Source organism: Vipera ursinii (assembly GCF_947247035.1).
Source record: "Vipera ursinii genome assembly, chromosome: 6".
Classification (NCBI taxonomy): domain Eukaryota; kingdom Metazoa; phylum Chordata; class Lepidosauria; order Squamata; family Viperidae; genus Vipera; species Vipera ursinii.
This window is the reverse complement of record NC_139515.1, coordinates 26,248,347-26,274,864: the sequence shown is the minus strand read 5'-3', so window position 1 is coordinate 26,274,864 and position 26,518 is coordinate 26,248,347. Positions and strand designations below refer to the sequence as shown.

General features: G+C 41.3%; 1 protein-coding gene across 1 annotated transcript in view; it reads right to left on the bottom strand.

The window, feature by feature from the left end:
* ASZ1 (ankyrin repeat, SAM and basic leucine zipper domain containing 1) overlaps window positions 1-26,518 on the bottom strand; it is a 61,483-nt gene that overhangs the window by 4,920 nt on the left and 30,045 nt on the right. The window contains exons 5-11 of the mRNA XM_083366727.1: window positions 22,407-22,518; window positions 21,166-21,300; window positions 16,556-16,680; window positions 15,837-15,912; window positions 14,795-14,851; window positions 2,418-2,530; window positions 1,382-1,487 (exon numbers count right to left, since the gene is read on the bottom strand). Coding sequence (XP_083222853.1) covers window positions 1,382-1,487; window positions 2,418-2,530; window positions 14,795-14,851; window positions 15,837-15,912; window positions 16,556-16,680; window positions 21,166-21,300; window positions 22,407-22,518 — 724 coding nt within the window. The remainder of the gene's footprint in view (window positions 1-1,381; window positions 1,488-2,417; window positions 2,531-14,794; window positions 14,852-15,836; window positions 15,913-16,555; window positions 16,681-21,165; window positions 21,301-22,406; window positions 22,519-26,518) is intronic.

Sequence of the window (26,518 nt, the reverse complement as noted above, 5' to 3'; positions counted from 1 at the left end):
TTTGGGAGACAAAGTTGTCTGCTAGGTTTGTCAGGGATCTGTTTGATCTTCCACTTGGTGCAGAGTTTGTCTCCCAGTTGATCTCAGGGTAGTTAAAGTCCCCCATTAGTATTGCAATGTGCTTCCTACATAACTTAGTTAGCTGACTAGCAAAAAGTTCATCTATTTCCTCTGTTTGGTTGGGTGGTCTATAGTATACAACTATGGCAATGTCATTTCCCCCTTTTAAATTGACTCAAATGCATTCAAGAGAGTTTTCATCATTGTTGTGCTCTATTTCTGTAGAGAGGTAGTTATTTCTTATATAGAGCAACTCCACCTCCTCTTTTATTTGGTCTGTTTCTTTTAAATAATTTAAATCCCTCTAGCTGTGCATTCCATTTGTGGGTTTCATCCCACCATGTTTCCGTAATGGCAACAATATCATATCTGCCCTCATTAACCTGAATTTCTAATTCACCCTGTTTGCTGTTCATACTCTGTGCATTGGTGTATAGACATTTGAGTCCTTTATGACTGACCCTGTGTTTACTTTCTACATAACCTGTGTGGTGCCTGAGTTCCCCTATTGTCTTACCACCTATTTGGTTAGTGCACTTTGTGTGGCACTTGCTATAAAAGCTTGATTCTGCTTGACAACAAAGTTGATATTCTTGTCCACATACACACATCTATGTTACATGCATTGATAGTATTAATTAACTCACTGTTACTGCTGTTTAGTTTAAATATTCCTCCAGAAAGTCTGTGAATTTATAGCCGAGCAACTCTGTCCCTTTCTTTGATGGATGCAAACCATCTCTTTTGTACATTTTTTCATTGGACCAGCTACAGACATCGTGACTAACATATCCAAAGCCTTCCCCTTTACACCACTCCTTTAGCTACATATTGAATTATGCTATATGCTGGCCTTTTCTATTTTGCACCTTATACACTGGTAAAACCTCTGAAAAACTAAGCCTACAGCCTATTCTGCTTAGTTCCTGCCCCAAGCTCTGGAAATCATTCTGCAGAGAGTATATCTTTTGGGGACAGATCGTTAGTGCCAAGATGTACACTAGCCTCCACATCACAGTCCTTGCTGGCATTCTTGATTATTTCAGAAATATGCTTCTTGTCCCTACTGGCAGTAGCACCTGGAAGATACCTGACCTCTTTCAAAACCTGTGTCCTTTCCTAAATTTACATCCGTTATAATTGAATTACCAACCAGAAGGTGGCTTCTCTTTTTGAATTCCTTTTTCCAAAGCCTGTCTCAATCAGTGTTAATATGGAGAGAGAAGTCCAACCCGCAGCCATTCCCTTGTGGAGAATTAATTCATTTTACTTAAGTAAAGAATGATGTTCTGAAAAAAACACATTTAGATGAATATCGTACCTTATGAGCATCCGTAGGAAACTGACTAGTAACATTCTGCACAGAAGTTTTAAGTTGAATGCATTGTCTTTTTAGTTTCATAAGAAAGGAAAGAAATTCATCACCACTGTAACAAAAAAGTTAAACAATTATTAATTTATACTAAAACAGGTAAATTCTTTAAAATTTTAACTTTCATAACTGCAACTAGATGCAAAGGGAGTATTTACTTTCAGATAAGGAATTACTATGGAACTATTTTTTTACAATAATAACTAGGTAGTCTTATTTATTCTCTTATTTTATGCAGATGCATAATTGGTGAGGACACTGCTCACTCTAAGGTCATGTGAGAATGAATATCTTCAGCTCTGACAAATGAATGAATTACAGTGAGGGTAAAAAATATTTGATTCCCTGCTGATTTTGTACATTTGCCCCCTGACAAAGAAATGATCAGTCTGTTATTTTAATGATAGGTTTATTTTAACAGTGAGAGACAAAATAAGAAAAAAATCCAGACAGCTCTTTGGTCTTGGCCATGGTGGAGTTTGGAATCTGATTGATTGATTGCTTCTGTGGACAGGTCTTTTATACAGGTAACCCAGGCTGAGATTAGAAGTACTCCCTTTAAGAGAGTGCTCCTAATCTCAGCTTGTTACGTGTATAAAAGACACCTGGGAGCCATAAATCTTATTGATAGGGGATCAAATACTTATTTCACTCATTAAAATGCAAATCAATTTACAATTTTTTGATTTTTTTTGTTTGTTTGTTGTTATTCTATCTCTCACAGTTAGAATAAACCTACCATTAAAATTATAGACTAATCATTTCTTTGTCAGTGGGCAAACATACAAAATCAGCAGTGGATCAAATACTTTTGCCGCTCACTGTATTAAAAAACTACATAAAAATAAATTGATTTATAAAGGCATAAGCTTTAGTATTTCACACTAGATCTTTGCAAAATAATAATTTGACTTTTAAATATGAGATGTTTATTACTATTTTTAGTTAAAGAAATGGTTTACCTTTCTTTTTATCAATATTTTACCTGAATTCCAAATTTGTCACTGCAGACAGTTCTTCCAACTTTACCTCTTCTATATGTAGTTCTTTAACAACATCTAAAATCTTTTGTTGATCTCTGGTATTCTTGATGCCAATCTAAAAATTTAAAAATATTTCTAAGGAGATTTAAAGTTTTAAACATTCAAATCCTTCAGATATTAATTAAGGTATGCATCGGGAACTCTGCACTTGATGTAATTTTGTTATCAAAGTAAGAATAAAATAAATAACTACACATCTGAGCAAATAGTACATTTCTGTTTTATAATGAATTTTAATCAATAGATGCAAATTTAATACTTCTCTAAGTGACATGAGAAAGATTCAACAAAAAATGCAATACAAAACAATAGATATTTCTTTCGATAAAAAAATAAAATTTTGTTTCTTGACAAAGACAAGATGCAAAAAGGTATGGTACAATTATTTTGAATGATATTTGAAAATCACAATTCTTCTGGTCAGTAAAAATGATACTTTTAAAATCTCCAAGATGTGAATAAGGTAATGTGTCAACATCCAACTCGAGAATCTAAATAAAACTCAAGATTAAATCCGTTTCTGAAAATCTTCCAGTTTATTGAATACACTACATGATTATGTTGAAGTAAAACTAACTCTGAGGTTCCCACACCAATTCACAGACTTAAACTGTCAGAACCCATTTCTTTGCTGGGAAGAGGGTGGTTCTGTTCTGTTACTTTCAGCTTCTTTCTGTAGGTTCTGTCATTCTCCTGGGGGGAGGGGGGAGGCTCCAGGGAACACATCTTTTCTCCTTTTTGCTTAGCCACAATGTATCCTCTTTGCCTTTTCTATCTGCTTGTTCTTTGATCTGTTCCTCCCTGATGTCAACCAGGATGGGAAAGAAATGTGCCTTTGGACATCTGGCTTAGCTCTCACTAGGGAAGAGAAAGATGCAAAGACCCAACATCTTCACAAGCATGGGAACGGACTCTGTTATCAGCTCCGTTCCCATAGCAGAACTAACACCTAGGGATTGGCTCATTTGAACTATCCAGATGAACTGTTGGGGTGGGCTTTGTTTGATACTCTTTTAACCTATTGATCTGAGCAGGAAACCCTCAGATCCTGCCTTCTATGCCTGCTGTCAGCTTCTCCTAATAAAAGTTCCTTTTGGAATGGAAATGTTCCAAGAGTCCTGCTTTCTTGGAATGAGGTTTTGAAGCAGGTCCTTCGTAAACAATAGTTTTTCCAGCCGAACGCCCAACGTCTTACGTAATCAACATCAACATGGTCCCAATTTCTTGCTGGGTAATTTGAGACATAAATATTTAGTTGACAGATAAACCTTTCCCCCCACTTGGAATGTTCTTTGGGGAACCCTCTTTTTATCAGCCTGTTTTTTATAAGTCTCAGAAGTCTTCTTTAATGCCATTTTCATGTTTCTCCAAACCTCTTCCCACCCCCTTACCCATTGATCAAGTGTCTGGGAAGCGGAGGGCATCTGAGGATAGTCAGGCATCAGGCTGAACTCTTTTCCTGTGGCTACTCTGAAAGGCGTGCTGCTGTGAACAGAATTATTGTAGGCAACCTCGGCGAAAGGGAGAAGGTCAGTCCAGTTTGTCTGTTGGTAAGAAACATAGCATCTGTTGTGATTCAGGGTCAGCCTGTGGATTCGGCAGTTGGGTCGGACGACTCAGAGGAGGAGGGGGGGTGTTGAAGAGCTTGCTGAGGGGATTGGACAGCTTGATGAGAGCCCCCAGCCAGGCCCCTCTCATCTGGTCACGACGCAGACCCAGCTGTGTGAGCCTGACAGCGTGGATGAAGATGACCCGCAGCTGGCCCTGTTCAAGGACACCCGACACAGGAGGCAGTCAATCAGGAGTAAACAGAGGAAGGCAATGGGGCACCTCGGAAGGAGGCAGAGAGAGGCCACGCCCTGAACTGTATTTAAGGGGAATGTGTGGGAGGGCTGGTTTGCCGAAGGCAACCGCTTGGATAGTTCCTGTTTCTTAGCTCCTGTTTCATGGTTGGTGTCTTGTCTTGCTCTGTTTTATGTTAATAAATTTGGCAGGCTTTATTCCAGCCTCTTGCCATTTGTAAAGGGGTTGTCCCTGCCTTTTCTGCAGGGCCGGTAGCAGGCTGGTACAGAACAGCATCTAAGGTATTGCTCCACCATTTTGTTAGCGGATTCTGCAGCCCCATTGGTAGCTGGATGAAAGCAGATGATAACCCTTGAGATGATCCAATTAATTTAAGGAAATTCGTCCAAATTTTCGCTGTGAACTGCACTCTATCTGAAATTATTCGCTTAGGGGCGCCATGCACTCAGTAGATGTTTCAGGAACAATTTAGTCAGTCGTGCAGATGGGAGTCCTTTACAGGCGATAAAATGAGCCTGCTTCAAAAACAGATCTATCACAGTCCATATGATAGTATTTCCTCTACTGTTGGGTAGGTCTACAATAAAGTCCACAGCTATTTCTTCCCATGGTTGAGAAGGGTCTGCTACTGACTGCAGTAGCCCAAGGGTTTTACCTGGAATTCTTTTCATGGTGGCACATACAGTACAACTCTTGACATAATTTTCCACATCTTGTTTTAGTCCCAGTCACCAAAATTGCTGGTGGATGAGGTTTAGAGTTTTTAAATATCCAAAGTGTCCAGCCTGTTTTACATCATGGCTGTGTCTGAGAGCATTGAGACGGAGGGTTTCAGGTAGATACAATTTTTCCCGCATGTATGCCAAACCATCTCTGCATGTTAGGGAGGTTTGATTATCTTTGAACCATTGATCAGTAAGGAGCTCTCGTTTTAACTTCTTCACTCCTGAGTCATCAGGATTAGGGGTTCTGCGAGGTGTGAGTTGCGCTGCAGGTTGTGGACCGGGGATAATTGCCTCATGAACTTCTTCACGTTCACTTTTGTATTGTGGCAATCGGGAGAGAGCATCAGCTAGGAAGTTTTTCCTTCCCGGTATGTACTTTAAGTAAAGTTAAAATGGTTAAAGTACTGTGCCCATAGCACTTGCTTCAGGGACAATTTGCGGGGAGTTTTTTCGTGCCTCTAAATTTTTGTAATCTGTCCATACTTCAAAAGGCACCTTGCTCCCTTCTAAATAGTGTTGCCAGGTTAATAGCCCCCACCTAATTGCCTCCTTCTTCCAGACTGTCCATCTCCTCTCGCCTTCCGTGAATTTCTCAGAGGTGTAGGCACAAGGTTGTAGGACTCCACTTTTATTCTTTTGTAGTAACACAGCTCTGACTGCCACGTCGCTGGCATCTGCTTGAATTACAAAGGGCTCCCCGGGGCAAAGGTGCTTTAGGACTGGTTCAGCCGCAAATAGTCTTTTTAAATTCTCAAAAGCTTTCTGACAACTCATAGTCCATGCTAGTGGTTGGCCAGGCTGCGGTTTTCCCCCTCCCTTACCCATTTTGAGTAGTTCTGTAAGGGGTAGAGCAATCTCGGCAAAAGAGGGAATGAATTGACAGTAGAAATTGGCAAACCCTAGGAAGCTTTGGAGTTGTTTGCGAGTCTCTGGGGGCTGCCATTCAATTATCGTTTTCACTTTGGCTGGGTACATTTTGATGCCCTCGTCAGAAATTCTATAGCCAAGATAATCTCATCGGGTTTGGTGAAATTCACATTTCGACAATTTGACATAGTTTGGCATTCAATACACTTCTCTGACCAGTCTTACGTGATCAGTCATATTCGTACTGTATATCAGGACATCAAGATACACCAGAACCTCTTTGTATAAATGTTCACGTAGGACCTCATTAATCAACTGCATAAATACGGCTGGGGCCCCCTGCAGTCCAAATGGCATGACTTTGAATTGGTAGCTTCCCAAGGGGCAGTTGAAAGCTGTTTTCCACTCATCCCCCTCCTTTATTCTTACCCGATAATATGCTTCCCTCAGGTCTAACTTGGTGAAGACGCTCCCCTTTGCCAGGTGGGTTAGTAAGTCTTTCAGGAGAGGGAGAGGGTATTTATTTTCCACACTCACAGCGTTTAGGCCTTTAGAGTCCACGCAGAGACGTACAGACCCATCTTTTTTCTCTTTGAACAACACAGGGGCTCCCACAGTAGACTTGGTCCGTTCGATGAATCCCCTCGCTAGGTTTGTATCCACATATCGCTGCATCTCCTCTATTTCAAGGGGGGACATAGTGTACATTTTTGGTCGGGGGAGTTTGGTCCCTGGTAACAGTTCAATGGAACAATCACTGTGGCGGTGAGGAGGCAAGGTATCACATTCTTTCTCACTAAACGCCTCTGCTAGGTCCTGGTACTCGTTGGGGATAAGTGGCTCCCAGGTGGCTGTAAAGCAGCCATGTGCGCTTGCTCATTGGGTGGGCTAAAGTCCTCTGTAACATCTGTTGAATCAATGGGGGGATCAGGCCCTATGGGTAATCTCACAGTTCTCATTACTTTTTCCCACCAGACCAATGGCTTCCATTTGTCTAGCCAGGCTAGTCCTAGGATCACAGTCTCAGACATCTTTGGAGCTACCAGGAAGCGAATAAACTCCCAGTGCTCGCCTATTTCCAGGCATAAGGGCTCTGTTAATTGACTAAAGTCCCTCCCATTAGGGAGGCATTGGCTTGCTCAAACCTCACAGGTTTGGAGAACGGCCCGTATGCCCAGTCTTAAGGCACATGACAGGCTAATGATGCATTGGGAGCAGCCAGTGTCGACTAGCACTTTCAGGTCTACTTGTGCCCCTGACTTAGGGATTATGAGTTTATCAGGCAATAAAAAGAGTAGGATGCATTGACTCACCATCGGGTTGTTCTCCCGTTCGTCGTCACTGTCGAAAGAGGGTAGAATGGGGGTGGATCCGGTCTGAGTTCCGGCGTCCTCCCGTGTGGGGGATGTGACCTGGACAACAGGTTCCTGTGTCATCCGGTTGGATTTCTCTCCCTTTAGCTACTGTACAGGTCTCTTTCTCACTGCTGGTCCTGGTCTGTTCTGCTTTTGGGGTAAGGGGACCAGGCATTTCGCTGTTCGATGTCCCTGCTGTTTGCATCGGAAACAATTGCTGGGTCTACAGGTGGCTTGGGTCTTTCAGCCATCACAGTAGTTAGAGATCTTTGTGGGGGTGATTGCCATTCAGGGTGTTCTGACCTTGGCTCGGGTTAAGGTAGGAGAGGCTTCTTATAGCAGGAGAGCTGAACATCTAATTTCACTGCTGCTGGTACCATTCATGCAGTTGGTCAGGTACAGCTCAGTAGATACATGCCAGAGAAAGGTAGTCATCTAACTCTTTTCTAAAAAGATGAATTATGGATTGCTCAGGCCATCTCTCTATCCGACCGGCCAGCTTTCGAAACTCCCACACGTACTCCAGGGCAGGCAGGCCAGCTTGCTTTATCTTATGGATTTGCTCTTCTGCTCTGAGGGTGATGGATGGGTCCTCAAATCTTTCCCTTAGCCCCAGGAGAAAAAGGTGGGAGTCCTCCAATTCAGGGGCCTGCTTGTTATATAAATTGTTCAACCATTCAGATGCTTCTCCCTCTAGGATCCGGGTAGAGATGGGCCCAGCTATTCAAATGAGAGTGTACGTGGTTGAAGAAGAAAAACAGTTTCTCTGGGTCCCCATTGAAGGTTGCTCTGAAGGGTGGGCTCATTATTGGTTGCTGGGGGCCCCATTGCTGCTGGTCCCACCCTAGTTGTTGGTTAAATAGTTGCTGGGGTCCCCACTGCTGTTGTTGTGTCTCCAGTTGCTGCTGGCCCCACTCTGGTTGCTGATTTAATGGCTGCCACTTGCTGCTGGCCCCACTGGTCCTGCTGTACGTTCAGGGGTTGCATGTTTGGGTCCTGCTGCTGCCACCCTTGCTGTTGTCCTCCCACCAGCTCCTGATCTCCAGGCTTCTGCACCACCCCCAGCTGTTGCAAGGCTTCTATTAGCTGGGGCAAGCTCAGAGGTTGTTGGCCTTTCACTTGTGGGGGCTTCCCAACCTCCCATTGCTGCAGAGGCCCCAGGCTAGGGTCCTCTGTCTCTATGGATCTGGAGGACTTGGCAGGAGACTCCTGGGTCTGGCAGGCAGTCTGATCTGCAGACAGGATTTTCCACTCACCCAGATTCTCAGTGGCTGAAGGGCTGACATCTTCCCATTCTGCTTCTGGGGCCTCTTGCTGCCCGTATTCTCTACTGGAGTGGTTCCAGCTTGACAACGAGATAAGCTCAGTTATCTGCTGAAGTCTGGAGATCGGCTCAAATTCATCTTCCCACAGAAAACTATTATTTCCTCTTCAGAAGTTTCACGAGCAATCAGGCCTTCTCTTTCCATCTTGAGAATTCTTCCCTGAATCTTTACCAGCTTATCTCTTACCAGAAACACCGGCGGAGGTTCAGGACCCCCCCTTTGAAAGAAAGGAGATTCTGGCATGATGTCATGGTTCCGATGAATGAGACAAATCAAACAAGCTGCAGGCATATTATTTATCTAAAAAGTCTTAATAAAGAAACAAAACATCAGCACTCGTGGAGGGATGCCAGAATCTGAAATCTCCTCCCCCCAAACCCATCATAACACACACACAATCCCCGCCCTTATCTACACGTCATAAATCACACTATCCAATTAGTTTCACATGAGGTCTCTCCTCCCATTCTGTACGCGGGCTTCTTATCTTCTCAAAAATGACGTTAGAAAATTCCCTCCTGCAAGATTCAAAGTGAAGCAGTTTAAACAAAAGGCTGTCTCTTAGATTGTCAGTGCAAAAACATGTCAATATTTGCAGCGTTGACATCAGGGTAAAGTTAAAACGGTTAAAATATTGCACCCAGCGAACTTATTTGGGAGAGAATTTGTGATGGTGTGTGTGTGAGTGTTTTCAAGTTCTTATGATCAGTCCAAACCTCAAAAGGCACCTTGTTCCCCTCTATAAAATGACATCAAGTCAATAAAAGCCAATCAGATTGCAAAAACGTCTTTCTCCCAGACAGCCCATCTCTGTCCTGCGTCAGTGAGTTTTTTTGAAGTGTAAGCGCAGGGTTGTAATTCTCCTTTTGGGTTTTTTTGTAATAGGACTGCCCCCACAACCCCATTACTGTGGCTGATAAACTTGAATGATAAACTGCTCTTCAGGATGAGGATGTTTGAGAACTGGTTGGGCAGCAAACAGTCTTTTTAAGTTCTCAAAAGCAGTCTGTCATGCCCCCATCAGAGCCTGAATCTGCTGAGAAAAATGAGCTGGAACTGCAGCCGATGGAGGTCAGGGAGGAGGTGTCTGTGGCTTCAGAGGAATGTGGGGAACAGCAGGCTGAGGCAAGCCAGGGCCTTTCAGGAATGGGACAAGATGAACATGAGAGACAGAGCTCAGATGATGAACAAGGGCCACCCCTCCTGATCCTAGAGCACGGAGTGGAGAGGAGGGAACAAAGCAGGGAGGCTCAACTAATGGGGAGGAGAGCACCCCACCCCTCTCCACAAGGCACACCTGGAGACTGAGACTTAAGGACACACTGTGGGGAGGGGCATTTGTCGGGAACAAATGCTGAAGTCTTGGAGGTTTGTGTGCTGTTGCTGATCTTGGAAACAACTCTCTGATCATTTGTTCTGCATTGTTATTTCTGCTTCGAAACCCTGAAAATCTGACCATTGGACTGGCTGACAAACTTGATTTGGTGTTCAAAGACCTCAGACTGAATTTTGACTTCTCTTCTGAAACTGCTCAGGCAAGCTTGTATTTCCACAGACTTGTTAGATTTTGTATGTTTCTTTCCTTGTTGTCTACATGGCCTTGAGTAAATTACTCCCTAATCTAACTGTGTGTGAGTCGAAACCTGAAGGACAGCTTGTTCCATACACACACTTTCACTGCCTGAAGAGTTAAAAACTTGTGAAACTACTTGCAGCCAGAAGCTGCTGAAGGTGTGTGTGTCTTACCTTGTTCTACACCTTGCCGGAAACGTGGGAACATTTAGGGAAAATTTGGAGCAAATAAAGGGTGGTTTGAACTGCCAGTTGACTGTTTTGCCTCTGTGCCATGTCCTGGGTAATCACACAGTCTGCCACTCTAATGATTAACATAGGGGTTTGCCTGGTTGTGGTTTACCCCCATCTGTGCCAGTTTTTAACAGTTCAGTGATGGGTAAAGCAATCTCAGAAAATGAGGGGATAAATTGGTGATAGAAATTAGCAAATCCTAGAAAGCTCTGAAATTGTTTTCGAGTTTATGGGGCCTGCCATTCGATTACAGCTTTCACTTTAGCTGGGTCCATCTCTATTCCTTTGCTGGATATTCTGTAACCCAGATAATCCAAACATGCCTGATGGAATTCACATTTTGAGAGTTTTGCATTCAGCAGTTTTTTGAGCACTTCTCATACTAAATCATATGTTTTGCCACTCTCTGTATAGATTAAGATGTTATCAAGATAAACCAAACCCCTTTATACAAATGATCATGAAGCACCTGGTTGATCAGCTGCATGAATACAGCAGGAGCTCCTTGTAATCCAAAAGGCATGACTTTAAACTGATAACTTCCCAGGGGGCTGTTAAAAGGCAGCTTTCCATTCATCCCCTTTTATTCTCATGCAATAATATGCCTTTTTAGGTGTAATTTGGTAAATACTCACCCTTTAGCCAGGTGGGGTAACATGTCCTTCATTAAAGGGAGAGGTTATGTATTTTCCACTCAAGAGTCTAAGGAATCCATCTTTTTTCTCCTTAAACAATACAGGAGTGGCCACTTGGGATTTTGCGTGTTTCCACAAAAGTAAGACAGTCTTACTTTCTTTTGGGCTCTGAAGTAAGCATAGTGTTTTATTTTCGGGAGGGCTTACTTTTTGCCAGTACCAGCGCCAGTAGGCCACGAGCGCGCAGGAGTGGGGCAGGGCCTGTGCATAGGGTGGAGAAGCAACGCTGTGGCACTAGCATGGTGGCGGACAAGTTGCTTCACTCCCCCTCTTTGCGAGAAGTTGGAATTGATTGACCTTCCCCCCCCCCAAAAAAACTTCGTTTCCTTGCACGTGGCAAAAGAGAAACGGCATGAGGCTGGATGTCAGGTAAGGAAAGCAATTTCTGGGGGGAGCGAGGATTTCTTTCCTTACCTGCCCCACTTGTTCCGAGGCCACTTTCCACTGAGCCGCATTGCTCTTGCCAATGGCCCGAACACCCACTTCAGCATCCTCCCTTCCCGAGCCTCTGGCACTCCATCTACTGCTTTAGTGGCTTTGTAGGCAGACATTGGCATTCCTGTTCATGTGCGAGTGTATTTGATTTAAAAAAAAGTTAACTTCTTGGGGTCCCCATCGAATGTAGGCTTGAAAGAAGGGGGCTGCTACAGTTGTTACCGATCTAAGAGAAACTGTAGCAATCCATACTGTTGCAATTGATCCTGTGGGAGTCCCACTGCTTGATCAGCTCTTGGCAGGGGTCCTGGACTGGTGTAGCGCCGGTGATGTCTGAGGCTGAGTCACCGAGGGTGTCGCTTGGGACTAAGTTTGTAACGATGATGGTCTGGTACTGATATCAATCTGGACTAGCTCAACATGGATATAGGCTATATGGGTATCAGCGGTGATTGGGCTTGCTCTATGCCGATAGCGTTCAGGGCTGGTCTGGCGTGGGTATCAGTCAGGGCTCGCATAGCGTCAGTACTGATCGAGGCTGACATATCGCTGTTGATGGTCGGGGCTATCATGTCGCTGACAGTGGTCTGGGCTTCGCCATCCCAATGGACTCAAAGTTAAAGCTGATGGCTTTGGTTGTGGGGAGGCAGCCTGGGCCCCAGCTATGGGACTGGGATTTCGCCTGGATTGGGGATGGTCTAGGGGAAATCTGTCATCCCGTTCACTGGAAAGTAAGTGATGGGTGACCTGCTCCTTTCCTCCCACCTCCAGTCCTTCAAACCTCTCTCTTAACCGCTCAACGGACTGGCTTCGGATCACAGATATTTCCACTCACCCGATTCATCCCAAGGTGCCAGTCGCTTGGCTCCTCTTCAATCAGGAGAGCGCAGTTCGTGGGAAGCAGTTAGTGCAAAGCAGTTAGTGGAAATTCAGCTTCTGCGGCCTTTACTAAACTCATCTTCACTTGGGCTGCCTCTGCATGCCAAGTGTCACCAATAGATAGGACTCCCTGACAGCAATAATGGCTCCAACTGGATCTCATGTTCCTTTGGTCTCGTGCTGATTGCCAGAGTCACCGAAGGCACACTATCAGGGCAATGGTCTGCACCCCATCCGCTGATGTGTTTGCTGTAGCTTTGAGGCTAGTAATAGGCTCTTCCTTTTTTTCCATCACGAAATCTTCCCTGAGTCTTTGTTGTCTTCGGGTAGGCAACCAGAGCTCAGGACCCCGTGTTATTAGAATAGTTTGGAGTCTTAGGTTAATGTCATGGTTCTGATAGATGAGACCATTTAAAAGAACTTCAAGGCAAGCATTTCTTCCTTAAAGAACATTTTTATTTGGCTACAACATAATGGCACATACAAAGGTGAACCCAAGACTAAATTCCCCTCACCTTGGTTACAAAGTTGCAAGTTTCATTTCCCACCCCAAATTGCTGTCATAAATCACATTCACCAATTTTTTGAAAACGTGGGCACTCCTCCCAGCTGCTCCAGCCCGCCAAAATAGTATCAACAATGACCTTGGTTCCCATACATGTGAAAAGTTTTTGCTAACTTAAAACTACACATCCCCCTCCTTGTTCTAATTAAATATGTGGCAACGAAGACAAAATGAAAATGGCTTCAGTTCAGTTTGTCACAGCATTGACATATAGATTAACTTAATGAACATTCTCCATTTTACTCACATTACCAATCATTTCAACTGAGAATTGCAAAACATCTTGTACTGATAAAAGTTACAAATATTAACAGACCCTTTGTATAACACTAATTCCTATTAAACACATCCAGCCTAACCTTTTTTTTTTTGTAAAAAAGGGAACAATTAAGAGATTCAAATGTGTTAAACCAGACATGTGAAACACAAGGCCCGGGGGCTGGATGCGGCCCGCGAAGTGGTTTCATGTGGCCCGCGAAGCCATCCTGGAAACAGTAAGGGAACGGCCCCCACTGTCTTGGCCCTGGCCCAGGGTGGCCGGGAGCCAATGTACAATTTCGTGGTGGTTATCTATGCTGAAATACATTCAGTCTTAGCTCCATCTGAAAAGAGCGAGGGACCGGCCCGTGCCGTGTCGGCCCTGCCCCATGGGCACATGCTGGGGAGGTATCACCCTTTGTGAGGAATGAAGAAATGCACCATCGGCTGGAAATGGCCAGCACATGGCCCTGCCTACTTCGGGCAGGCTAGGGGCTGGGCAGTGTTGTGCTTCTCTTCAGATTCATGCCACCTGGTTCGGCCTCTCGGCATTGTAAGAACGTCCCGCTGCCTGCCAAAACCAGGCAGGCTGGGCAGCATTACACAGGTAACATCGACTCTCAAGCTGCTCACGGCAACTTCTCCCACAGAGCCCACCAAGCTGGATATGTGAAGTAGGCGAAGGCCATGTGCTGGCCACTTCCAGGCGATGGTGCATTTCTTCATTCCTCACAAAGGATGACACTTCCCCAGCTGTGTTTCTTGCCTGTTTTTCTCCCTCCCTCATGTCAAATATTTTCCCACCACTCTGTTGGAAGGAAGGAAGGAAGGCAAGGGAGGGTCTGAGGGAAGTCCTACCTTAGTCCTGCCCTGCTGCCCTTTCAGCATCCCCTTGCCCCCTCCTCCTGGCCTAACCTGGGGGTCTCTCATCCTATTGCTAAGGAAGCTTTGGATACAAAGCCAGGTCTCCTCACATGGAGAGGGAGTGCGCCTCCCTCTTGATTTTGCCTTCCTACCCGCTATGAGCAACCTGGCTAAGGAGAGCAAGCACAGCAGCAGCAACCTTGAGGAGGAGGTAAATACAGCTGGGTACCCCCTTGGGGAAGTGGGGCTGGGCTTAGTGCCGCGCATGCTTAAGGGCTGGGCTGGGCATTTGACCTCCGCGCCACTGTCCAGCCCCCACCCCATATGGCCTGAGAGGAACAGTGAGGCTCCTCAAGGGGACCATGCCTTGGCACTTCCCCGGTCCCATCTCCTTCTGCCAGAGACCCTCAGATCTGTCCCACTCCTGCCCAGGCCCCCATAGGCACCCTAGACACAAATGATGTAGAGCTGGCCACGCCCACCCAGGCCATACGCACTCCAGCCATGCCCACCCAGTAGGCCACACCCACCCGGGCCCCCGAGGGCAACCGCAATCCTGATGCGGCCCTCAATGAAATTGAGTTCGACACCCCTGAGTTAAACAGAAGATACTACTTTTCTCAAAACAAAATGCAAATCATATTGAAAATTGTTATGAAGTGGAAAAAATACAGAATTAAGATTTAAAAGAGCAGTATTGTTGTTGTCATAAAGCAAATATACAATAAATGAATAGACTAACCTGTATTAAGTCTTCTTTTCCCATTGTCAAAAGCTGTCTTAAAGGTATTTCTGTCTCCTATAAGAGATGAAAGTATATTCCCAGAGATACTTTGGGCCAAGATCCTATTATGTAGGCCAGTAACCCACTTTACTATTAAACTTCAATTATTTTCACAATGAACACAGGAAAAACAAGCTCAGAAGACACTTTAAATTTGTATTAGACAATACTGGATCATCGTTTCAGAAATATTTCCTCATCTAAACAGAATGACCACAGGTGGGGGAAAAAGCAGTGGCAACAACTTCCAACTTCCTGCCGGCTTCCCCATTGAGTTTTCTTGTGGGAAGCTGGCAGGGAGAATCTTTCCTTGAACACAGAAAAGAAGCTATTTTTAATTTACACCTCTCAGAATATTATGAACAGTTAATCACATGAATGCTTGAACTTCTGAATTAAACCTAAGCAGTGACATTGAACTTCTGGATTAAACCTAAGCAGTGACATTTTGAATTGTACAGTAATATATTACTATGAAACCTCAATTTAGTGGACCTGTTAAAAATAATACAAACTACAAAAAATAAAAGAATCCACTATTAGGGTATCCACTGCACCTAAAGTAATCAATAAGTATGGCATTTAAAATAAGGAAGCACAATTATTTATATCTTGTACATTTTGACATTAAACAAATGACATTATTTATTTTGTATCCCACCCTTTTTATTTACAAATAACTTGAGGTGGTAAACATATTCAATACATCTTCCTCCTCCTAATTTCTCCACAACCACCACCCTGTGAGAAGAGATTGTCCCAACTCACTTAGCTGGTTAAGGCAGTCTTAAATTCAGTCTCCTGCTTTCTAGTATGATGCCTTAACTACTAGACTAAACTGGGTTTCTTTCAGATCAATATTAAATATTAAAAAATTATGCAAATTCTCCCACAAATTACACAGCTTGTGTTATTATATAATGGCAATAAATTATCCCCACCCTGAATAATCCATTTGAGATTTCACTGCACCCATATGTTTTCAATAAAAAAATCTTACCTTCAGTAATTCTGTTATGTGTTCAAGTTCAAGACCATGTAGAAAGACTTCCATGTCACTAAAAGCTGCATAGGAACTTTTCACATGCATTGGTTCAATTATTTTTTAAAAATATATAAATAATTTTAATAAATGCTTTAAGCCAAAATTAAATTATTTGTTTCAAAGAAAGACATGCTATTATTAATCCATTTTACAGATACTAAAATATATTTGTCTACATTTTAAATACACAAAGACAAAAAAAGCCCTAAATATTGGGCTGTAAACTTTACATTACAGTGAACAAAACATTTGAAAGCACATACTTGTTCTGAAATACTGGATCTAGTTCAAATCCAATTCTACATAAAATTATGTTGGAATTTAAAAATGCATCCTCTGTAATATCTGTATTTTCTTCCAAAAGTAAAAAAGAATTTGATGCATGTCAGGTAAATTATTACATGTATGTTAGAAAACAATTGATGATTATGTTCCCAATAATCCAGCATTAAGGTATGCATAGATCCTTAATTTCTAAAGACTCTATATCAATTTAAACATCCAAGCACAAACTCCTTAGCACTAGTAGTGCAAAACTGTAGCTCATAAGACTTTTGATAGAAGATGTGAACAATTGTCAATTTCAGGCCTAACAGCAGTTTTTCTACTCTAGAACAAAGATTTCAATTAGAACACAACTTTCAAAACATAAGTACTGAAGTCTGAGGTACTACCTGCTTTTATGGCTTTTAAGGGCATCTGGAACTGTAGTTATAAATCTGTGAATAGGTTCTTCTTTAGTCAGGTTCTGGAACTTTCTTTGGAAAGGACTTGCCGTCAAAGAAAGTAAACTGAAAAGCTACAAAAAAATCACAGGAAACCATTTTCACCATTTTTATACCTGTAGCAATATGTTCATTCTAAAACAAAAGAAATTGGGAATTCACTGAAATAGTGAAAATGATTTTCTAATACAACAATTTCTGCTAATTTATCTTTTCAAAGAAAATTATCTGAATTCAATTCTCAATTCCAAGATGTTAAATTAAAATATTTATTGAACTGATAAAGTATCAGGAAAAGCACTCTTATTATAGGAAACATTAAAAATGGTTTCTTTAGGGATATATGAATATACAGGTTAACACTATGTAATGAATTTAGCCTGTGAAAACAAAATATTTTGAGATGCCTGGAAGCATTATTTCAGAGAAAACAGAACTATAGAAATGTTTATGGCAACCAAATCTATCAAAAATGCTCTAAGCATTTTTAAAAGTCCTGCATTTTCTTTTGAAAAATAGGATATAAACTATTTAATGGGAATATTAAGTACTTTGTATTCCATACAAAGAAACAGAATGCAGATACTTAAAACACTTATTGGAAATAAAGTAGCAAGTTTGGAGCAGAGGTTAAAGTACCAGCTAGAAATAAGATAGCTGAGTGATTCTTTGACCAGTCACTATCTCTCAGCAAGAGATGAAGCCAGTGGCAAGCACTTCTGAAAATGTCTATGGAGACTGTCAGTCATCCAGGTCATGTTTGTCCCAAAGGTGCTTTTTTTCCAAAAGGCAATTGGACTTTGCTTCTCATCCAATAAACTTCTTCAGTTTTGACTGAATGGTGGAGGATGGAAGGATTTATATTCCTTGCAGTCATTTGATTGTTAGCACTCTTTCTGAGTTGTTGAGGTCACTTGTAGGTTTATTTGTGCCCTCAGGGCACCTGAATAGTGGAGATAGGTGCAGAACCTTCTTGGAACTGCTGATAGGACTGTGTTGTAAACATGACATAGGTGGTATCGTATCTGTCCTGCTCTGTTGGGAGAGAACTGTTCAATCTTAACATAGCTAGCCTCTTTGACCCCTCTTTCAAACCAGCAGTGCTCTTTATCCAGAATGTGGATTTGGCAGTCTTCAAAACAGTGACCTTTATTTTTTAAATGAAGATGGACGGCTGAATCTTGTCCTGATGGCTTTCTTCTATGTTTCTTCAAAGTACAGATCTATATGTCTCTATACATGTATTGTACTGCATATATCATATTGCTGAGTTTGTGTCTAGGTCAGCAGCTCCCAACCTTTTCTATACCCCGCACCCCTAGAACTACTTCTTCTTGTCCCATATCTGTTATCGGACGTTGGTGATCATGTTGGTGAACCTGTTTTTATCAGCAGCCACACAAAAAAGTGCTGCTGAGTTTTGTCCAAACCAGTCCCTTGGATTTTGAAGCCATGATGTTCTTCTTCTGCCTGGACCTCGTTTGCCCTCAATCTTTCCCTGGAGAATTAAATGGAGTATGCCATATTTTTCTGGGTGTCACCTCACATGTCCGAAATATTCTAACTTTTGTTTTTTAATTGTTTTGCTGATTTCCCTTGGTTTTCCCAGGCGGCTTATCAACTCATTTCTGATCTTGTCAACCCAGCTTATATGTAACAGCCGCCTGTAAATCCACATTTCAAATGCTTCTAGGCTCTTCAGGTGGCCTTCTGTCAGAGACCAACTCTCTATACCATAGAGAAGGATAGAAAAAAATATAACATCTGACAAGCCTGAGTTTCAATCTTAGGCTTATGTCGTGACTGCAGAAGACCTTTTTCATTTTGAAGAATGCTGTTTGACCTTTCTCTATCTTTGTCTTTACTTCAATGGTCATGTTCCAGCTTTCATGTAAATTAGAACCGAGGTGCATGATCCTTTCAACTTTTTCTAATGGTAGTCCTTCTGAATTTATTGGTGGTAAATTAACAAGTTGTTTGCTGATGACCATGATCTTGGTTTTTCAGGTGTTAAGCTTCAAGCCATATTTTTCAGATATTTTTCAGCTTCTGATATATCTCGCACCCCTTACAAAAGTTCAAAGTAACACCAAGAATTATGCATGTATATTATAATTTTGAATACCTGAGTTTCTGCATCCCTTGGAATATCATCTTGCACCCCCAGTGAATACCTGGTCTAGGTGTTTTATCCTTGGGGTGGACAGGCTTCTGCCTTAGTGTACTTGGGGTTTAAAGTGTGCATGTATATTGTGTTGGATGAAAATCTTCCTGAGCTTTTTCAGATATTTCTGCAATATATGGAATAACAATGTTGCTTTGTTTGTAGTTCTCTTCTTTGTCTGTTATGGAGGAGCTCCTGCTGAGTCTTTTTTTTTTGGATTTGAAAAAAACACTTTTGGGACACTTCTGAAAATGTAGTAAAAAAAACCAGCAAGTACTTGTCCAGATAGTCACTTGAACCCAATAAATTGAAAATACACACACAAAAAGGGAATACAGCAGAAAACTGAATCTATAGTTTTTCCCCAGTAAAAGATAGATCTAGTTGAGTATTTTTTTAAAAAAAATCATTTGTTAAACTGTCAATTACCTATTGTATCTAGTAAACCACCTTTGCCTTTCTTATCCAAGTCCCTTACTTATACTTTATTTTTAACAGAACAATTCTCTAATAAAATGTCAATGTGTAGTCTATTTTCAGAGATAATTAATTCATGCATTTTTTTTACCTTTTCATACTAAGTTCATTGTTCCTGTTTTCTGTTCTACTTTAATTAGTATCTTAATGGAAACAACTGCAGATGTTAACTAACTGAAATGTTAGGTAACTTTTTTGAATAACAGATGAAATGAATACCGTAGATTCCGGCGTATAAGACTACTTTTTAACCCATGAAAATCTTCTCAAAAGTCAGTAGCCGGGTGCTAAAACTTTAGGGATAGGGCTGGCTGGAAAACCTGGAGCGGATCTTCCATTTAGTCTGCGCAGGGAAAGCGGGACCAATTAGAGTAGAAGCTGCAGTCTGTGATTTTTTACAGGCTGGGGTCTGGGCTTCTTTCCTTCTAAAGTTGAAGAGCAGCTGTAGGCAGGTGGGGAATGCAAGAGCAATTTGAAAGGCAGGTGGGGAATGCATAGCAGAGCAGCAGCTTAGCTCTAAGGACACATTTGACTCAGGAACTGGGCGGGCTGGCTGGAAAACCTGGAGCGGATCTCCCATTTGGTCTTTTTTTTTAATCCCATTTATATCCCACCCTTCTCCGAAAACTCAGGGCAGCTTACAATTTAAAGCACAAATCAATGTGCTTAGCAATAGCCTTCATTCTATGTATATGCCTGCCTATTAAAGCTTTCACCCCCCCCCCACAAGCAGCATTATTACAAAGTCAGCTTATTGCTCCCAACAATCTGAGTCCTCATTTTACCTACCTTGGAAGGATGGAAGGCTGACTCAACCTTAAGCCTGGTGGGATGAGAACCTGCACTAATTGCAGGCAGCTGGTGTTACATAAGGCTCTGCGCAGGGAAAGCTTTAGACTGAATTAGGAAAAGTGAAAAAGTGAATTAGGAAAATAGGAAACGGTTGCTGGAATTGGGTATGTGTAGTTTAACGAAGAGAAGGGTGAGGGGTGACACGATAGCAGTGATCCAATATCTCAGGGGCTGCCACAAAGAAAAGGGTGCCAAGATATTCTCCAAAGCACCTGAAAGCAGGACAAGAAGCAGTGGATGGAAACTAGTCAAGGAGAGAAGCAACCTAGAACTAAGGAGAAACTTCCTGACAGTTAGAACAATTAACCAGTGGAACAACCTGCCTCCAGAAGTGGTGAATGCTCCAACACTGGAAGTTTTTAAGAAGAGACTGGACAGCCATTTGTCTGAAATGGTATAGGGTTTCCTGCCTTAGCAGGGGGTTGGACTAGATGACCTCCAAGGTCCCTTCCAACTTCTTCTTCTTCTTCTTCTTCTTCTTCTTCTTCTTATTATTATTATTATTATTATTATTATTATTATTATTATTATTATTATTATTATTATTATTATTTTAATCCACTTGCACTGTTTTATGTTTACATGTTTGATGACAGCCTTATGTTTATAAGTGACAGTTTTCCTACTAAGTACCTTCATGTCATAAGCATTTGAATTAAAATTACCATATTAAAATCAAATCTGATGTTTTTTAATTTTTATTTGGTGTGTGTTGGAAGAGGGGTAGTATTATACGGTGAGTATAGCCCAAACCCTATAATTTAACAGGAAATGTAGGGGGTCGTCTTATACGCCCAGTCGTCTTATACGCCGGAAAATACGGTATATATGTAGACATATAATAGCTATAAAAGGATAGAGCATGTTTACAAATAAAAGACATAAGACATTAATGCAATTGACATTACTGACAAATGCATAAAAATTAATTGCACTGCACATTCATATCAATATCAATAGTAAATAACTTATCAGTTCTGATGTTTAAAAAACCCTTTATAAAATATACCCCCATAGACAATTAAAAATCTCAACTCAAGGATTGATGCTTCACATAAAACAGTACCTCTAAATGCCTGTTCTTCTTTGCAATCTCTCCTGGGGTCTGTCCATCTTTTGTCTGTATTGATTTATCAGCTCCAAGTTCAAGCAGCTTGAATACTACTTTTTTATGACCATGGAATGCTGCCCATGTTAACGCCTGTAATGATTTATTAGCATTGTGATGGCATTTATTTTACAATAAAAGGAAAAACTTCAAATATAAATTACTTCTGAATGATCCCACTCTATGTAACACATAGTAGTTTGTCTTCGCATCCCAATTCAGCATCATTTCTTGCTAAAGTTTAAAACAAAAATTTGAAATAGGAACAACAGGGAAGAAAGGAAATATGAGAAAAAAGTGAGGTTAAAGATTGTGGTTTGAGCTGATGCAATACGGGAGCACATAAATTAAATTGTGCAAAACATTGTGCATCAGTTGCACCTATTCCTGAATCATGAGGTTCTGTTAAGTTATTCACACCTACTGTACTCATCTCCTGAATGGACTATTGCAACATGCTTTACGTGGGGCTGCCTTTGAAGAGTATATGGAAGCTTTAGCTGGTACAAAATACAACAGTACGGGCAGTTATGTATGATCCTGGAAAAACATATGTTGCATCTCTTCTTCTTGAGCTGCATTGGTTATCAGTTTGTTTCTAGGTCCTATTCAAGTTGCTACTTTTGACCTACATGGCAAAAGTCTGAATTATCTGAAGGATTGCCTCTTCTCAATTACATCTACCCATCTCATCAGGTCCAGCAGAAGAGGCATGCCTTTTCTACCATAGCACCCACACTCTGGAATATAGCCCCGAGGCAAGATTAACCCCAAACCTTACAGCCTCCTAAAAGCCCTCAAAACATACCGTAAGTTTTCCATCAAGCCTGGTGAATGCTCTGGCAACAGGGAGCCCATGCAAAGGCTACATTACAAATAATAATTGGTTTTATCCTCTCACAATTTTGGTCTTAATTAATTGTTTTAATTGGTTTTATAATTGTTGGTTATACACCTCCCAGAATCACCTTGGGTAACATATGCAGCCATATAAATTTGCCAAATAAAGCTGTGTTACACTTTTGAGTAGAACTAGAATTTTCCTTTTTTTCACCTAGCTCTGCTTTGCTTTTTATTTTTATTAAACCTAAGACTACATTTCCACTTATTTTCCACTTCACAATAGTCTACTTTATTGAAATATTTGAAGTTTCATAAAGGAAAGGAAATAATCTAGTTAGGATTATACAAAAACTCACAGTGTAACCGCCTTTATCTTGAGCATTTACTTGTGATCCATGAACAACAAGGAGAGCAACAACTTGAGAATGGCCTTCCCGGGCTGCATACATTAATGGAGTCATTTTCTTCCTAAAGAAGAATTCATAATATCTGTTAAAGAAAGAATAGCTAAATTCAAAGCATATTTTAATTTGTTATTAAATAAAAACAGCATTGTCAACCAAGTTATTATTTATTTATTTATTATTTAGATTTATATACCGCCCTTTCCCGAAGGACTCAGGGCGGTTTACAGGATATTTAAAAGAAAATCAATACAAAAGTTAAAACAATTAAAAAAGATTAAATGAAACCCTGAGAGAAAATAAAAACCCCAGTTAAAATTAAAATTAAAAATTCTCAAATATTTATGCATCACATGTTCTGTAAGAAATCTCAGGCCAGAAATTGTCAAGTTCAGTGGAATGAATTCTAGGTTCCTTGCTTAACCAACTGATACAACTAATTGCTGATGCAAATGTTATCATGCTACATGAAACATAGAAAAAGATAACACATAAAAATGAGATGACTCAAAAAGAAAAAATATTTCACTAAAATTTTCTTTACAAATGACTGAATCCAGTTCTTGTCAACATAAGGTGTTACCCCCCGTTGATAGGGCTCGTAACTTGGGCGTTCTCCTGGATTCACGGCTCAGTTTGGAAGATCATCTCCTGGATTCACGGCTCAGTTTGGAAGATCATATAGGAGCTGTGATCAGGGGGGCTTTTGCCCAGATTCGCCTGGTGCGCCAGTTGCGACCCTATTTGGACCGAGATGCCCTACACATAGTCACTCATGCGCTCACCTCCCGGATAGACTACTGCAACGCTCTCTACATGGGACTGCCCTTGAGGACCACTTGGAGGCTTCAGCTGGTGCAAAATGCAGCTGCACGAGTAGTAATGAGAGTTTCCCGATACTCTCATGTAACACCTCTTCTCCGCGAGCTGCATTGGCTTCCAATTCTCCTCCGGGTGAGATTCAAGGTGCTGGTGATGACCTATAAAGCCCTAAATGGCATGGGTCCGGATTATCTCAGGGAGCACCTGCTGCATCAGCCTCCCAGAGTCCTGTGCGCTCCCACAGGGAGGGCCTCCTTAGGGTTCCGCCGGTTAGGGAATGCCAACGGATGGTTCCAAGGGGGAGGGCATTCTCTGTGGGTGCGCCTGCCCTATGGAATGAACTGCCGGTAGATCTTCGGACTGCCCCAGACCTTCACTCGTTTCGCTGGGACCTTAAAACTTGGTTGTTTGATCTTGCTGGCCTGGACTGATGGGGTTTTAATTTTAATTTAATTTTAATTTGTTTAATTGTGGGCTAATCTTATTTAATTCTATTTTAAAGTGTACTTATTTGTATTGTTTTAACTCGCCCTGTAAACCGCCCTGAGTCCTTCAGGAATAGGGCAGTATATAAAATCAATCAATCAATCAATCAATCAATCAAATAAATAAATAAATAAATAATACAAAAAAGATATTAAGACTCTAGAAAGAGTGCAAAAGAGAGCCACAGAGATGATTAGGGGACTTGAGGCTAAATGGTATGAAGAACAGTTGCTGGAACTAGGTTCGTCTTATCTAGTAGTGACATGATAGCAGTGTTACAATATTTGAGGGACTATCACAGAGCAAATTGAGGAACAAATAATAAGTAACAGATGGACAATTATCAAGGAAATGAGAGATAATTAAGAAATAATTTCTGACAGTGAGAACAATTAATCAGTGGAACTGCTTGCCCTCAGAAGTTGTGGGTAATTCCATCACTGGAGGTTTTTAAGAAGAAATGGGATAACTGATTGTCCAATAAGCATGAGTCACCTGCTTGAGCAGGCAGTTGGACTAGAAGACCTCCAAGGTCCCTTCCAACTCTGTTATTCTAAATGTTACAGATGTAAGAATATAATAGTTATAATGCACATTATTTAGAGAAATTGCTTTAGAATTTTAAAATGATATTGTTAATCACATGTAAAACCACTAGAGGGATGTCTAAACACACTCAATTTCCCCAAAGTGGAGACCTTCTTTTCATCCCATTATTTAAATGACATAATTATGGTTTTTTTGTTAGAAATATATAAACATCTAAAAAAACTTGTTATATAGGAGGAAAAAAAGGAGTCAAGAACAAAATTTGTAAAGCAGAATTCTGACATAGTCTAGTAATTAAAAAGTGTTGTTATAAACAGCTCAGAAAGGCTTTTTCTACCTGTATTGTCAGCTAAACAGGTATGTGTGAATGAAATGAAGCTGGGAGGAAGGGCTTATTCACAAATTATCTAGAATCATAAATATAGAAATTACTATGCATAATACAGCCAAGTGGCCTGTAAGAACTTCCTAAATAGTTCGCCGAAGTGAACTGGCAAGAAAACAGCACATGAATTAAAAATTCTGAAAGAGTACAAATTGTAACATTCAAACTATATCACTAGGATTTAAATAGATAGTAACTAAAGGATTTTTAAGCTGAGGTGAATACATGAAGATATCAATTTAGCTCTGGAAGTTACTAAAATCCAGAAAAGGATACAGATTAGAAAATGACAAACAAGTACTAAAAATAATGAAAGGGTAAGGGCATCTTCCCCTTTATGGATTACTGCCTTGTCATGGTGAAGGGGCTTGTGTAACTCAATGAAGCTATGAGTTATGCCTTGCAGGGCCACCTAAGATGGACAGGTCATAGCAGAGAGTTCTGACAAAACGTGATCCACTGGAGAAGGAAATGGCAACCCACTACAGTATCTTTCCCATGAAAACCCCATGGACAGTACCAAAAGGTAAAAAGATATGACACTGGAAGATGAGCCCCTCAGATCGGAAGGTGTCCAATATGCTACTGGGGAAGAGCAGAGGGCTAGTACTAGTAGTGCCAGAAAGAATGAAGTGAGTGGGCCAAAGCTGAAAGGATGCTAAGCTGTAGATGGATCTGGTGGTGAAAGGAAAGTCCGATGCTGTAAAGATTTTTTTCTCCATAGGAACCTGGAATGTAAGATCCATGAATCAAGGTAAGCTGGAGGTGGTTAAACAAGAGATGACAAGACTGAACATTGACATCTTAGGAAAAGTAGGAAAAGCAATACTGGGATACCATCTCCAAAATGACAGAATGATCTCAGTTCAAATCCAAGGCAAACCATTCAATATCACAGTAGTCCAAGTCTATGCCCCTACCACCAGTGCTGAAGAGGATGAAATTCACCGGTTGAATGAAGCCCTACAGCACCTTATAGAACTAACACCAAAAAATGATGTCCTTATCATCATGGGGGATTGGAATGGTAAAGTAGGAAGCCAAAAGATAACCGGAGTAACAGGCAAGTTTGGCCTTGGAGTACAAAATGAAGCAGGGCACAGACTGATAGAATTTTGTCAAGCCAACAACCCAAGAGACGGCTCTACACATGGACATCACCAGACGGTCAACACAGAAATCAGACTGACTATATGCTCTGCAGCCAAAGATGGAGAAGCTCTATACAGTCAGTAAAAACAAGATCAAGAGCTGACTGTGGCTTCTTGCTGCAAAATTTAGGCTTAAACCGAAGAAAGTAGGGAAAAGCACTAGGCCACTTAGATATGAACTAAATCATATCCCTAATGAATACACAGTAGAGGTGACAAATAGATTTAAGGAATTAGATCTGAAAGACAAGAGTGCCTGAAAAATTATGGATGGAGGTTTGCAACACTGTACAAGAGGTAGCAACTAAAACCATCCCAAAGAAAAAGAAATGCAAGAAAGCAAAATGGCTGTCTGAATAAGCTTTGCAAGTAGCTAAGAAAAGAAGGAAATCGAAAGGCAAGGGAGAAAGAGAAAAATACACCCAACTGAATGCAGAATTCCAGAGAATAGTTAGAAGAGATAAGAATGTCCTCTTAAATGAACTGTGCGAAGAAACAGAAGAAAACAATAGAATACGGAGAACCAGAGATCTCTTCAAGAAAATTGGAGAGATGAAGGAAACGTTTCATGCGAACATGGGCATGATAAAGGATCAAAATGGCAAAGACCTAACAGAAGTAGAAGAGATTAAGAAAATGTGGCAAAACTGCACAGAGGAACTACACAAGAA